At 35.9% G+C, this 16,579-nt stretch overlaps 1 protein-coding gene across 1 annotated transcript; it reads left to right on the top strand.

The window, feature by feature from the left end:
* The first annotated feature begins 12,540 nt into the window (after window positions 1-12,540).
* On the top strand, window positions 12,541-13,041 carry LOC139848572 (uncharacterized). Its single transcript, XM_071838299.1, has one exon. It carries the CDS (start codon window positions 12,541-12,543, stop codon window positions 13,039-13,041), a length of 501 nt encoding a protein of 166 aa, XP_071694400.1.
* Window positions 13,042-16,579: the final 3,538 nt, after the last annotated feature.

The following is a 16,579-nucleotide window of genomic DNA, read 5'->3' as shown; positions in this document are numbered from 1 at the left end:
TAAATTAGTACCCAGGTACCCACCCCTTTAAATGTGCAGCATCGACGATGATTATCGGGCGGACATGTTGCACAAATGATCGAATCTGCATGAAATTTTCACAGTAAATCAAATATTATTAATAAAGACCTCATACACCATACGCAAGGCGCAAGGAACACTCTTCTGTCTTGCGCCCACGAAGCGCAAGTAAAGCCTTGCGTCCTTGCGTCTTTAATGCCAGGCGCAAGGTTTTTATTGCGTCCTTGCGTATTCGTTGGCGCAAGGTGACCCTTGCGCCTTTGCGTATGGTGTACATATTAAAAGGTTGTTTTTGCTAATATATATTTACTTACAACTACTCCAATGGACATGTAACACATCACAAATTTATTTTATTTATCGGTAACCAAATTGGTGATGGTCCCCGGGTTGTGGATCTTAAGGTTATGAAGGTAAATGGGAAGCATTCTAAAGGAGTCATCACTACTACCACGTAACATCTCTATTGCTTGACACTTGGCCCTCCATGCTTGATTGTATGATACGCTCACTCTAAACCGATTAGCTACATCAACACGTATATCTTTTGGTTTATACTCTCGTTGTTCAATACAGGATTGGTATTTCAAACATCGCAACAAATCAGTTAGTCTTACTTCACCGGTTACTCCATATGTTGAACGTAAGCTAGCTAAGAGGACGGACAAATCAAGAAGATGGCGAGCATTTCCATCGACAAATGATCTAATAGAGGTACATGATGGACGAAAAAATGGGTTGGTTAATCTACAAGATAGAACTTGTTCATGTGGTCAATGGCAATTATCAGGCATACCCTGCAGTCATGTGATTGCATCAGCACGACACTTCGGAGTGGAGGATATTAGTTGTTATGTATCACATTGGTTCAGCACTCAAACATACATAAATACGTATTCTGAACACATTCTTCCTCTCCCCCATCGGTCTGAATGGTCGGATCCGGGTCCCGGGATTTTGCAACTTGTACACCCCCCAGTTCTAAAGAAAAGACAACCTGGACGTCCTAAAGGTAAAAAACGCATTCCTTCAAAAGGTGAAGAAACTTCAAAAAAAGTAAGAACTTGTAGTCGTTGCAAAGAACCAGGTCATTCTCGATCAACATGCCCAGCTGCTTATGACCGAACAGGTGAATCAACTTCTCAACGGGCAAGAAACACAACCTTAAAGGCGAAAGAGACAGTCGAACCATCTCAAGCTTATCAATCTCAGTTTTATCCAACGTACAATTTAGGTAGTAATTAGTTCCTAGAATACGTTTATTTTCAGGAACAAATTAAGGTGTGATGTCTTCCATTGTTGTAATATTTTTTAATTAGTATTTTATGATGTGGTTTCGTGTGTTACTTCATATGTTATAATATTGAATGCACAAGCTAGTGTTACAAGAATAATAAAAATGTTGTGGCGCAAGGTCGCAAGATGAACCTTGCGTATGTTTCAAAAATAGGCGCAAGGACGCAAGAAGCACCTTGCGCCTGCTTAATAAAAAGGCGCAAAGACGCAAGAAACACCTTGCGCCTGCTGCTAAATACGAGGCGCAAGGCCGCAAGAAGGACCTTGCGTCTACGGCTATTACGGGACGCAAGGTCGCAAGGTCTGATTACACACCTTTGCGCCTTCAAAAATACAGTTACGGACCTGTTCACAGTTTACAACATTTACAGTTTTATACACAAATTACATAATTAACTACAGTTTTCAAAATAAAACCTCAGTTACCAACTTTGATTTCTCTTTTGGTGGGGGTTCCTGGGTATCAAAGCGTGCACGAAAGAAGGTCTTGGCCATTCTCACTCTGTAGTCTTCTGCGGCCTTTTTAGGATCTCCAATGTTTGGGATTTCATCCCACCCAAAGATCACCCTCTCCATATGGATGCAGACCCAAACACCACAGTCCCCATTACTTCCACCTTGCACCGGCACGACTGGTGCTGCCTCGGTCATGAACTCGATGCTCTCCTTGTTTTCCAAGTAGTCAACAATCTGGGAGTCTTGCTTTTGGTTAAAGTAATCAATTGCTCTTAAGTATACAGGCAATTGATCTCCCAGATCTTTGGTGAGCTTGACAATTTCTTGATCAACATGACCGGGCAAACTATCGTACACCAATATCTTCTGTTCCTCCAAGTTCAACACAATCAGAATAAAGTGTTGAGCATCGTAAAAGTGAACGGGGATCAAAATCTGCAAAAAACATACACAATATTAGCTAAACTGTAATAGGCGCAAGGACGCAAGACCATACCTTGCGCCTGCAGAATGGGCGCAAGGACGCAAGACTATAGGGCGCAAGGACGCAAGGACAACCTTGCGTCAACCAGAAACAACAGGCGCAAGGACGCAGGGACAACCTTGCGTCAAACCTAAAACACCAGGCCCAAAGAAGCAAGTCACACCTTGCGCCAGTACTAAAGAAACGCAAGGTCGCAAGACTGAACCTTGCGCCTGTGCCAGAACACCTCAAAACACCAGACGCAAAGACGCATCGACAACCTTGCGTCCAACCTAAAACACCAGGCGCAAGAACGCAAGACTTAACCTTGCGCCTGTTCCAGAACACTTCAAAACCTAAAATTTGTATTGGGAATTAAAACATACCTTATCACAATAGGCCCAGGATGGATATAGCTCATCACTACCATCCCCTAATCCAATCAAATACATATAATCAGGTGGATTCTCCCCTGTGATTGCTACTTCTCCTATTTTCTCCGCTTCTTTCCGTTTCTCTTCCTCCCTTTGTGTATCATCATAATAGGACTGAAACGCTGCAAGCCTAGAAAGGAAACCCAATGGCATGACAGTCCATCGAGAACTACACGCAAACGAGTCGGTCGGGATAATAGGAGTGGAATACTGGCTTGCTCGGGGGAGAACCCTCTGACAAGAATGGAAACAAATAAGCGAGCAACTTACTAAGTTTTCCAAGTATCCGGAATATCCAAGACCAAGTAACCTGATCCAAAACTCAGGTGTGAGGTATATAAAATTTTCGTTCTGAAAAATGAACATGCACCGCGTTTCTTGCTTACTATCCACCATACTCTTCGGATCTTTTGCAGGCCCAACGTGCTTTCTACCGTCTCTCCAAGCATTGGGTGGTGGTGGTAGTAGAGTTCCTTGATCATTCACTAGCCTGTCTACCATCGACCAAATTTCCTCGTCATTAACCCAATCCTTTTGCGACCGTTTACGCTTTTTCACAATCGGAGCAACAACATCTTCTTCAACAATAGGGTGGGGTTCTTCTTCAACAACACCATGTTCTTCAGTATCGAGATTAACAACCTCCTCAGCCTCAGACACCCTCAGCCTTTTCACTTTGCGAGCAACATCATCTGACAGCTGTGAATTATAGAAAGTCAGGAAAAAAGGCGCAAGGGCGCAAGATAACCCTTGCGACATACGCAAGGACGCAAGGTATGACCTTGCGCCATTTATGTAACATAGGCGCAAGGTCGCAAGACCATACCTTGCGCCTGTTTGGCAAAACAAGCGCAAGGACGCAAGACATGACCTTGCGCCTACTTTTAACAAACACAGCCTGTTTATTCTCGATAATTAATGACAAAACTGCAAGTTTAAGGTAAAAAAAATGTAATTAAAGATATACCTTCTCGATTGGTTTTCTGTATCCCGGTGTTGTGAAAGGGGAGCTTAGTACACGCGTTGGTCGTCGATCTCTCATTCTACGTCTAATCCGTTGAGCTGATTTGTCGTTTTCATTGTCTGAGAAGGATCGACCAAGTAACTCCTCATCTTGATTTTGCTCTTGTTCTGATATTCGTTTCTCTTGTTCAGATATACGTCTCTCGTGATCATTTATTTGCGTTCTACACTCTTGCAGCTCCTTCTCTTGCCTATCCATCCGTTTCACCAAATACATGTATAATTCCTTTGCATCAGTAGATAAGTTTGATTGAGTCTGAGATTGAGACTGAGATTGAGATTGAGATTGAGACTGTTCTCCACCACCATGTTCCTCATTGACAGGTTCATCTTCAACAGGTTCTTCAACTTCCTCATCCACTTCCGTCCCATCAAAGTATTGGCAACTTTTTAACCACCATTGACATCCACTCTCAACATCAGTGGGATGCAGAGTACGAAAAGGTCGTTTATTCTTCGGACAATCATCCTGTACAACAGCAGCAAAAGTTAAATCCAAAGGCGCAAGGACGTAAGATAAATCTTGCGTCTTCATCACAACGAGGTGCAAGGACGCAAGACCAACCTTGCGCCTCGTAAATGATGACGCGAGACTACTCTTGCGTTGACCATAAGACGTTAACTGAAGGCGCAAGGACCCAAGGACAAACTTTGCGTCCCGTAAACAAACACGCAAGCCGTGAACCTTGCGTGTTGCGTCATCAGTAACCAAGCGCAAGGTTGGTCTTGCGTCCTTGCGCCTAATTACTGATGACGCAAGACTACTCTTGCGTTGGCCATATGACGTAAGGTGCAGGCGCAAGGTCGCAAGAACGAACCTTGCGCCTTGGTCACGCAAGGACGCAAGATATATCTTGCGCCCATCACAGAACCCATTTTATCCTAAATCCTTACTCTGTATTCTTCCAGCACCAACAAAACTTTTATGTTAAAAACAACACTTACCATAACGTTTAGTAGATGTAGGTAATCAGTGACTGAAAAAGTCTCAGCCGATGAACGTTTCCAAAATAAGGCCCTCGGTACTCCATTTTTGTCTGTCTTGTGGGCAAAACTTTTAATTGTTCGTCGATATTCCTCGAGAATCCAAATCTACAAAATTATTTAAATAAATAAGGACGCATAAAAAAATAATATACGATTCAAATGTTGAGGTATTAACCAAATCTACCAAACTTGTTTATTTTTACCTTAAATGACCACATAAAACCGACCAAAGTATAACCCTTTCCCACCTCTAACTGACTTTCCCGAGCTTGAAATCCATCTTTAACTACGGGGTAAGTGGCATCCCAAATACGATTACCCCACGGGTAGTCATTCAATTTAGCAAAGTCTTCGACTAGCCATAGGTATTTTTTGCTCACCACATGAATCCCTTGCTTACCCATAAACGCTCTCTCCACAATCAAAATAATGGCTAGTCGCACGACATCATCATCACTAACCACAAAATCAGCACCATCATATAAAAGCTTTTGGATATCGGTAATTGTAATGTTTGAATTATCTTTACGATTTGGGAAACAACATCGTCTAATCGGTGGTGTTTCTACATCATAACTTCTGGGAATGTAATGTGCCATGTCCGTGCGACGACTAAACTTAAACCCCGTGATGAGACAAAATTCCCGCCTACTAAATCTAATTTTGAAATTCGGACGGAAACTAAACCATATTTCCTCATCATCAGCAGGGTACTTTTCATCTATTCCTATCGGTCGCTCACTCTTTCTTTGGAGCATTGCATGTACAAGGCCCGGATCATTGCCGGTGTAAGAAAGATCTAGCCAAGGACCAAAACAAGTTCCCCTAAAAATTTTTTGTTGATTCTCAGTCATTGATGCCTTTAGTTAAGGTATAACATTCAGCATATTCTTCATCGTCAACTTCGCCTCAACATATCCCTGAAACAGACAGTTTTTCAGAAAAAAAATACAGGCGCAAGGACGCAAGTCGCACCTTGCGTCTCGTTTATCACACAGGCGCAAGGACGCAAGACGTGCCTTGCGCCAGCTACTACGGACAAACGCAAGGACGCAAGACTTTCCTTGCGCCTATACCAGATTCTAGTTTTAAGCCCTAAAACAATCGTGTTCCAGTTTTTATAAAATGTTAGCTTCCAAATACTGTAACTTTAACAAATCTAGCAACACTATAAGTGAGTTTTGCATCACCAAGCTTGTTGAAGCATTTCATCGAACACTTGGTGTGCAACAAAAATTATATATCATTTTCGACATAGAAATGGAGTAATCGAACGGAGATAGTTGAAAGGAAACACTTACCTGTTCTTGTGACATCTTGATCACGTTTTTTGTCGGTTTTTTTTCTCTTCCTTTTTCTCAATCGTGGTGGTGATGGTGATGCTAATGGAGGCGGTGATGGTAATGGTGGTGAGATGTACTGATGGCGGTGGTGCTGGCGATGGTGGTGGTGGTGGTGGTGATGTGGTGAGTCTCAGAAGAAAGGTCGCAAGGGTAGACGGGTCGCAAGGGGGTCGCAAGTGCAAGGTTCTTTGTAATCGCCGTCGGTCGCAAAGTGGTCGTAAGAGCTGAGTGTCGGGGTGTGTGTGTGTATGTGGTGTCTGATTTCTATATTTGACCTAATTTTTTAACACAAGGACGCAAGGACGCAAGGCGCAAGGACGCAAGTCGCAAGGTCGCAAGGTCTCTTGCGCCTTGCGCGGGCATTTTGTCAAGGTTTTTTTTTTGGGTACCAGCTCAGAAAAGTCCAAAAAAATGGGTATTTTGGTGATTGACCCATGATGATTACGGAATGAGGTTAAGTATAACATGATGACAAACTGATGGTTAATAATGGTGAAATATTATGATGATGATTATCATGAAGATGATGATGTGAAGATCATAATGATGAAGGTTAGATGATGATAAGTTAGGATGAAAATGATGATTATGATGGTTGAAAAACGATATAATGATATGAATCTGTGATAATCATGATTAAGATTATGAAGATGAGTAAAAATTGATTAATTTTAGGAGGAGGAGGAGGATTGAAACAGAAAACGGGTGAAAACAATTAGTTTGGATATTAAATTAGGAAAGTAACAAATGGAGCATTGTTTTGGTGTGGTGTCAGTTTACAAGAGGTCGCGGGTTCGAGCCTGGGCAATGACATTTATTTTTAGGCTTGTTTGGAAGGTAGTCTTCTATTATTATTATTATTATTATTATTATTATTATTATTATTATTATTATTATTATTATTATTATTATGTTATTGCTATTAGTATTTTTAGATCACTTGTTATTATAACTAATATCATGAAATTCATTACTTACATTAATATAATTAATATTATTATCATTATTATTATCATTAGTAGAAAACCTAGGAATTAGTTATTATTATAATTATTGTTATTATTATTATTACTAAAGTTATTATTATTAATATTGTTATTATTATCTTTATACATATACATATTACCATTAATAATATGATTATTATTATCATTATTATTACTATCACTGTTATTATTATTATTATTTTAAATAAATATTTCAAATATATTGATATAAAGTTTTTATTACCTAATATGATATTTTCTAAACATCAACATAGGATAATTATAATACATGTCATATCTATTACTTTAAATCTGATATAAATATTTATATATAGTTATACAAATTTTAAGTAGTTAAAAATATATAAATAAATATAGTTAATAAATTACTAATATAAATATATAAACTTGTTCGATTACGATTATATGTTTTAATATATATATACATGAATGATATAGGTTCGTGAATCCGAGGCCAACCCTGCATTGTTCAGTTTCGTCGTATGCATATTTTTACTACAAAATATCGTATAGTGAGTTTCATTTACTCCCTTTTTAAATGCTTTTGCAATATATATTTTTGGGACTGAGAATACATGCGCTGCTTTTATAAATGTTTTACGAAATAGACACAAGTAATCGAAACTACATTCTATGGTTGAATTGTTATACCAGATATCGCCCTAGTTGAACTTGGTAGCCTAAGAATTGGTGTTTATTATAATTGCCACCAATTGACGCGAATCCTAAAGATAGATCTATGGGCCTTGACAAGCCCCAGTCAGAGAATTTGAACTGCTTTAGTACTTCGATGTTTATATGTTTGGGGATATTCTAGATGCATTTTGTTAATGTCGGTTACCAGGTGTTCAAACCATATGAATGAATTTTAAACACTTACGAGTGTATGATTATTGATTAAATGAAATCTTGTGGTCTATTAAAATGATGAAAATGATCGATTATGATAAACTAATGAACTCACCAACCTTTTGGTTGACACTTTAAAGCATGTTTATTCTCAGGTATGAAAGAAATCTTCCATGGTGCATTTACTCATTTTAAAGATACTACTTGGAGTCATTCATGACATATTCCAAAAGACGTTGCATTCGAGTCGTTGAGTTCATCAAGATTATTATTAAGTCAATTATAGTTGGATATATTATGAAATGGTATGCATGCCGTCAACTTTTGATGTAATGAAAGTTTGTCTTTTAAAAACGAATGCAATGTTTGTAAAATGTATCATATAGAGGTCAAGTACCTCGCGATGAAATCAACTATTGTGAATCGTTTATAATCGGTATGAACGGAGCATTTCAAGTTAATGGATATTTTTAACGGCCGTTAGGCGGAGGGACGAAATCAGCTTCATTTAGCAAACCACGGGGATGAACTTGGTAAAAAAAACATAGGGACTAAATCAGCATTTTAGTATAAATCACATGGACAATTTCAGCAATTTTTTCTATTTTTTAACTAAAAAACTCAACCAACCTTTAGAGTTACTGCATACGAATACGACATTAAGACTCTAATTCTAGAGTTTATTTAATAATCATTACAGTATCATTTACAACAAATTGTTAGGGATACTTATTTTTGTTTTATAAAATTTATTAAGTAACTTTGTCGTTGTGTTTGATAATTAACTAACTAGGTCCATGTAATTTATTTCATGTTTCATCATTTAATGTGGTCCAGCGATTGGTGGCCTGCCTCTTTTAGGAGAGGTCAGGAGTTCGACTCCCGTTGACTAAATATTAACCCACAATTTTATCTCTGTCATTAAGTTCCACCCGTGGGTGGTTAAGTTTGGAGGAAAGTAACAGAAAGGAAAAGAAACTAATTCAATATTTATTTTATATATGACAAAATTGCTGAAATAGTCCCTGTGGTTTGTAGCAAAATGCTGGTTTCGTCCCTGTACTTTTTTTGATAGATTTAGTCCCAGTGGTTTGTCAATGTTGCTGATTTAGTCCCTATTGCTGACGGCCGTCAAAAAATTCTGTTAACTCCAGTCACGTGCCAGACATGTGAGGGTATTTTTGTCATTTCCTTTCTTTATTGACAAAATTGCTGAAATCTTTATCCCCAAAAAATTTTCTTCCTCGCCTTCATCTTTATCCCCAATAATTATGAACAAACCCTAATTTTTTTCATTTTATTCAAACACTTTAATTAACATGGTAAAATCAAACCCACCAAAACATTGAATCAATAAATATACAAACTATAAACTCTAGATTATACTCAAATCCATATCAAACACAAAATATACTTCATCTTCTTCTCCAAATCCTTTGTATTGATTATATTGATGTTTTCTATTTGCACTAATTAGTTGAAGATGTTATTTTACGTTCGCTGGAAAGTCCAGGTTAAAATACGATTCGTACAACCTTTTCTATACCACCAAAATGCAACCCGTCATCTTCACCCCACCGTTTTCACCTACAGTCGCAAGTTACTGAGTTGATACCTTCAATCGAAAACCGCCGCCACCAAGAAAATAACCACCACCAGATGAACCTCATTCCGGTGACGATGACAAATCCTTCAAATCTAGTATCAGATAATGATGTTGAGAGTTTAGATCTCGTGCGATGATGTTGATGGTTTAGGTATCCGACGATTAACAGTGTTACTGAACCTTTTTTGGCAAACGAAATTCAAAGTTAAGTATTTAAGATCTGATATTGATACTAAGATGAAAGAAATAAACAAATGGTTTTGATTAAAATTTGTGATTTGTGAAGAATAGATGAGTTGGTGTATTTGAGCATATGGTTTTAATTAAATGATGATAAAGCCAATCTCAAACTGATCACAGCAAATAAACAACGAATATTATAGATAGATGATTGAATGATGATATTCCGGTTGGTGTAATTGTTTGTGAATGTGTTGATTGTATTGAAAATAGCCACCAACTCCTTATTTTCTAATCGAGATTTTCATTTTAATGTTTTGAATGAAGAAATTGTTTGTTGTGAAATTCTTCAAGAACCATTTTTAAGTTTGGAATTGGTTTGGATTTAAAGTTGGGAATGGAAATTAATTTGGTGCTGATTAGGGTTTGTGATTTGGGGAAGGTGAAGATAGGTGATGAAGTGTCTGAAGAAAATAAAAAAGATTAGGGTTTGTTCATAATTATTGAGGATAAAGATGAAGGTACAGAAGAAAATTTTTTTGGGGATAAAGATTTCAGCAATTTTGTTACAAACCATGGGGACCATTACTGCAATTTTGTTATAAACCACATGGACGATTTCAGCAATATTGTCAATAAAGAAAGGAAAGGACAAAAAACCCTCACATGTCTGGCACGTGACTGGAGTTAACAGTATTTTTTGACAGCCGTCAGCAATAGGGACTAAATCAGCAACATTGACAAACCACTGGGACCAAATCCATAAAAAAAGCATAGGGACGAAACCAGCATTTTGCTACAAACTACAGGGACTATTTCAGCAATTTTGTCTTATATAAGGGGATAAGTGGTATTTTTGAGATAAGGGGATAAGTAAAATGAGATTTTTATATCTTTTACATTAGAGCTCCAATTAAAAAAAAATAAAAAAATTCCGTAAGACATTGTGTAGATTCATAATTTTTTTTTTTTTCAACAGGAGCTTAAAATGCATGTGATGCATGTTAACGTGTTTTGAGATTTTTCGGAGTTTTTTTTAGGATTTAGCCCGATTTAGAGTTTAGGGTTTAGGGTTGAGGGTTTACGGAGTAAACCCGAAAACCCTAAACCCTAACCCCTAAACCCTAAACTCTAAACCGGTCGTATTAAAATTCGTTCTAAAACCCTAATTTCTAAACCCTAAACCTTAATTTCTAAACCCTAATTTCAAACCCTAAACACTGTTTTTTTAATCAAAAGTCATTTTTTCTTTGTTTTTTGTTAAGATTCATCTGATGCATGAAAAGCAGTTAACATGCATCAAACATCGAATAACATGCATCAGATGCATCTTAACGCTCCAGTTGAAAAAAAAATCATTTTTTTTCTGAATCTACACAATGAAAATAGATACCAGCAAATTTTTTTTTAAATCGGAGCTGTAGAGCTAAAGATATAAAAATCACAAAATCACTTATCCCCTTATCCCACCAACACCCATTTAGCGCTGGATCCTTACCCTATATATATATATATATATATATATATATATATATATATATATATATATATATATATATATATATTATAATTATTATATTATAATGACAAAATTGCTGAAATGGTCCCTGTGGTTTGTACTAAAATGTTGGTTTTGTTCCTGTGCTTTTTTGACTGATTTGATCCCAGTGGTTTGTCAATATTGCTGATTTAGTCCCTATTTCTGACGACTGGAAAAAAATTCCGTTAACTCTAGTCATGTGCCAGACATGTGAGGGCACTTTCGTCTATTTCTTTCATTTATTGTCAAAATTGTTGAAATGGTCCCTCTGGTTTGTACGAAAATTACTGAAATGGTCCGTGTGGTTTGTTCGAAAATTGCTGATTTCATCCCTACAACCACTTCATCGTTTTCAGATCCGGTGGTGTTTGGCGGTTGTTAAATTCATCGTTTTCAAATCAGATTACAGTTACTAGATCTAGAAATCTCGTACGAAATTAAACATATCAAAGCGTTGAACCGAATCCGACGCTGATGGTGATAATTCCGATAGATCTGAAGCGTTGAACCGAATCCGAATGGATCTGAAAAAATGGGAAACTCAGATCCGACGGTGGCGGTGATATAGTTCTGATGGTGGTGGTCTGTTGGGGAGAATGTGGGTTAATGTGGAATTATGCTTAATGACTATATTAATCTTAACCCATAACAATAAGTGTTTTGATGATGACATATGCACATAACTAAAGGTGATGGCAGACATCTTGACATAAATATACAAGTTCATTAATTCACATTTACTCTAGCGATTTTGTCTCGTATATTCATAGTTATACCCCTAGAAAGTTAAACTTATATTATTATTTTAAGTATAACTAAGGATATCATAGTTAATTAGGTGTAGATGAATTAAAAAGTAATGTGTGAGGATCACATTTCTTAATTTAATTCTTAATAACAATTAACAATTGTCATTAACAAAATTTAAAAAACAAACGGATGTGGCTGGACATTCAGTATACATTATAATAACCACCCCATGTACTATATTTATTTCTCCATTAATTTAGTTCTTAATAACAATTGTCATTAACAAAATTCAAAAAACAAACGGATGTGGCTGGACATTCAGTATACATTGTATATTGACTTAATCTATTTTTCTTTCTTTTTTCTCATTCCACAAGAAAACCTTTTACCTTTTGTGACTTTGTCCGTCTACAAATACTAATTTTGGGACTCATCTTTTATATCTTCTCCTAAACAACACCTCATCCTAAGTTTTTGTTTTAATAGTATACTCGTGTTGATCTACACAGATCAATCTAAATCGAGTAATCTCATGCTTGTGAGCTCAAGTCTTATCAGATAAACTACTGAAGATACATAAGAAAAATGGGCGCTTGTTTTTCGTCCAAACAATCAAAACCGAAGGTTACATCGAAAACCATAAGAGTGGTGCATATGGATGGTACTTTGGAAGACTACGAAGATCTAACTACGGTTGATCAGGTGATCAATAATTTCCCAATGCATTTTTTATGTACACCTATCCAAATTCTCCAAAACGGGTTACTACCACTCAAACCCGACCATCAACTCAAGACGGGTAAAATTTACTTCGTTTTTCCCAACTCAACACTTAGATTCAACGCGACTCCTGATGACTTGACCTCTTTAACTAAAAAGCTCACGAACATAGCCAAAACTGGCAAATGTCTTGCAAAGTCGGTCCCAATTAGTCCTTCGGCTAGTGCACTATGCAGTCCACAAGCTACAACTAAAAACCATTTTTTCGACCGCAAACTTAGTGATTATGAGGAAGCGAGATTGCTAAATTCACCTAAATTACCTCTTTGGAAGCCGATTTTGGATACTATTATGGAAGGCAAGTGATCAAAGTTATGTAACATGTTAAAATTTCATTTTTATAATAATAGCATTATGGACCGTCGTTAAGGGGCATACGACTATTGTATGTAACGGTTATATGCTTTTTGTTTTAAAGTGGCAGTTATGAAATTGTACATGAGTTTTATGTACGTCGTTGAAAAATTTATTAAATTTCCGTGGTTGTCTCGATCATAACTTGTGAAACAAGTGCTCAAAAGAACATGCTTAAAGAACACTGGTGGATCAATTCTCACTGTGCACGTATTTTATGTTAATAGTTGTTTGTTGCCCTAGTTAAGTTAGTTTTTTCACTTGTTAGAGTTGGCATTGTAGTTTAAAGTTAACATTAACTAATGGAGTAGCCCAAGATTATTAGTCCTAACTAGTTTTCGAACCCTCGCTTCGCGGCGGGGGTTCGATTTTTAATGTATTTTATTGTGTTTAGTTACGGAGCCTGCGAGTGAAAAATCAACATATATGAAAAGTACCCTAAATATTTAGCGTTTTTTTAAAAGTGTCCGTTTTGCGTATAGTTAGTGACATTGTGTTCATAAAATTATTTCGAGTTTAAGGATGATGTCGGAAAAATTTAACTCGTTGCGAGCGAGAAGATATGACCTGTTGAATATTTGAGTGGAGTTTATTTAAGATATTTTATGAAAATTTTGATTTGACGCTTTAACCCCCTGTGTTGGGGGCCGTTTTTAATTTTTGAACAAAGTGTGGGGGACTTTTGTGGTGTTACTTGAAAGAAAGAAGGGAAAAGGGGAAAAAAAGAATGTAAAAAGACAAAAATACCCCCGGAACTATTCATAAGTTTTGTATAATAGCTAGTATGGTAATTATTATCATTATTTATTATTGTTATTATTTTTGATAATGTTGTTAAGTAAATATACACTACACAAGTTGGATTTTTTTAAAGAATGGTAAATTTTGGAGGTCTATTTACAAAAATAGAAATTTAGTAAGATTTGTTACAAAAATAGGAAAACCGGAGTTTGAAACTCCGGTTTTGGTGAATCGGAAGTTTCAAACTTCGGTTTGTACGTTTTTTCACTAACTGTGCATTAGAATCAAAGCCGGAGTTTCAAACTCCGGTTTTCATATTTTTGTAACAAATCTTATTAAAATTCTATTTTTGTAAGTGGACCTCCAAAATCTACTATTTTAAGAAGAAAAAAAATCACACAAGTTGCGTATGTACATTTATTAAAATGGGATTATTAGATTGTTTAAGAAATATTCTGTATTCCTCAAACGGCAAGCATCATTTCAACTAGATTAGAATAAAGATAATAGCCGGCCAATCATTTAATTTCAAAAGATAATTTAGTTTTTTTTTTTTAAATATTAAGGTTAAGAAAAAAATATACCGCGTTTATTATTAGATGTTGGTTAATGTGTGAAAGACACTTGAAGTAAACAATGAGGCTTTTGCAACTTTTGATAGTATATGATGACAAGTATGGCCGAGAGTGAACCGGCTATGGTAAATCTAATTAACTCTAGTGAAATCCCGCGTCCGCTAACTAGGAACAAGAATAAAAAAAAAAAAGCGTAAAGAGAGTGGTTCAAGGTGCCGAAATGGCTAAATTTTGTGTGTTCATTAAGGACATTTGAGTTCTTTTATATCGATTTCATGTTTCTTGTTTCGTTGTAATCTTTAGAGTTTGCATTTCGTTGTGTCGTCTATTTTTAGATATGGTTAGTTTCGGTTTAGGTTAGGTGAGACACGGTATAGATAGTTCGTTGTTAGCCGCTTTCTAGGTACGAGCCTCATCGGAGTCCTCTTTTGTACTTGTTGTTGAATTCGTTTTCTTTTTGAAAACGTTTTCAATTTATATATAAGTTATACTAGCTTAAGGCTCGCGATTTCGCGGGCACTTTTGTATTGGCGTTATAGAAATTGTGATGGTTTTAATAAAGTAGCTTTATATATAGTATGTTCGTTTGATTACAAAGCAAAAGAAAATATAATAGTAATCTATTAATGTCATTTTTTTTTTGTAGTAGTAATAGATAGGGAGTATTAAATATTAGTTTAGAGTTGAATTGGTAAAGAAATATAACACAAAGCAAGTAAGTAATGATAAGTTTGGGCAAATGACAACAAATATCATAATCCATTTATGTATCCAATAAGTAAAACAATTAGTCACAATAGCAAATATATCACATAAAATTGTGATACACTATATTACTTCAATTAGGGATAGAAACCCAAAACCCGATATTTTTGGGTCGGGTTCGAGCTGGGTAAATGGGTCTAGGGTCGGGTATGAGGATAGTTTTTATTTTTTTCGCGGGTTCGGGTCCGGGGATGGTTTTAGAAGAAAACCCAGTTACCCGATCCATATACCCGGAAAAAAACCTGAGTCCATATACCCGGCCCGTATACCCGATTAATCGGCCTGTATACCCGATTACCCGGCCCGTATACCTGAAAAAAGACTCGAATAGTATGTGTTCGCTTGTTAAGAAACCAAAACAGTCTCAATAATAATGTTGAATTATTGATAATAAAGCAATCAAGTTATAACCCGGAAAAAAAAATAACACAGTTGAAAATTATAATACTGAAAAAATAGTTTAGTTTGTAGTTAATTTTTTAATGGAGTTTCACAAAGATTACTCCATAATTTTAATCTATTATAATATTGATGAATTGTATAGAGAGTGAAAGTTGTTTATTTTATTATGACTATACTCTGAATCTCTTTCAAGGTAAGAGCGCGTAATCTATCTCCCTGCAAAAAATTAAAATATATAGCATTAAAATATTTTATGAAATAAATGGATCACAGTGTAAATTATCAAATATTTGTAAAGATGTAACACTATGAATGCCGAATCGAAATATATTTAAATCACCTGATGTAAATAGTTTTCCACATCATATAACTTGCCAATTTTCCCAAACATTTATATTTATAATTGGACATAGCAGCATGATCTCCATGTCAAAAGAAGACTTTCTCGAGAATGTGTTTGCTATCTTTATTCAAGTTATCCATTTTATTTGTAACTTTGACCTCTTTTTGAATCGTTGATAATTTCAATGATTCCATTTTCTCGGTTTGATTTTTTGAGAATTCGACGTGGTTCATTAGTATTAGCAAAATGTGTGTGAAACATAAGAAAATACTAAATAGTGAGTATATTAGTATTAAATGTTTGTACAATCAAATATGTTTGAAACTTTGCTACAATATTTTTCGGTAAGTACAATAAAAGATATTTGGAACTCAAAAAAGCTGACATAACTCGAACCGGATCCACTATCTAATCACCATCGATCATGATCCCCTGTATATTATTGTTACGTTTTTTTTTGTAATGACCCAGATTTTTCCGATAATATATTGAAGATTAATATTTACATAATTAATGTTTCCAACATGTTAAGCAATGAAACTCATTAAGAATTGGTTATTTGAAATGAATTTTATACAAACGTTTGGCCACCCAGTCTGTCTGACGATTCACGAACGTCATAATTTGAAATAATTATATAATGATGTATATATGGATATATATA

Source organism: Rutidosis leptorrhynchoides, chromosome 1, assembly GCF_046630445.1.
Source record: "Rutidosis leptorrhynchoides isolate AG116_Rl617_1_P2 chromosome 1, CSIRO_AGI_Rlap_v1, whole genome shotgun sequence".
NCBI classification, from domain to species: Eukaryota; Viridiplantae; Streptophyta; class Magnoliopsida; order Asterales; family Asteraceae; genus Rutidosis; species Rutidosis leptorrhynchoides.
Note: the sequence above shows the minus strand (reverse complement) of the source record. Positions and strands in the feature narration are given on the sequence as shown.

What these genes read in the sequence shown, in the direction of transcription:
- LOC139848572 (XM_071838299.1), top strand. Translation starts at nt 12,541, where the DNA reads ATGGGCGCTTGTTTTTCGTCCAAACAATCAAAACCGAAGGTTACATCG.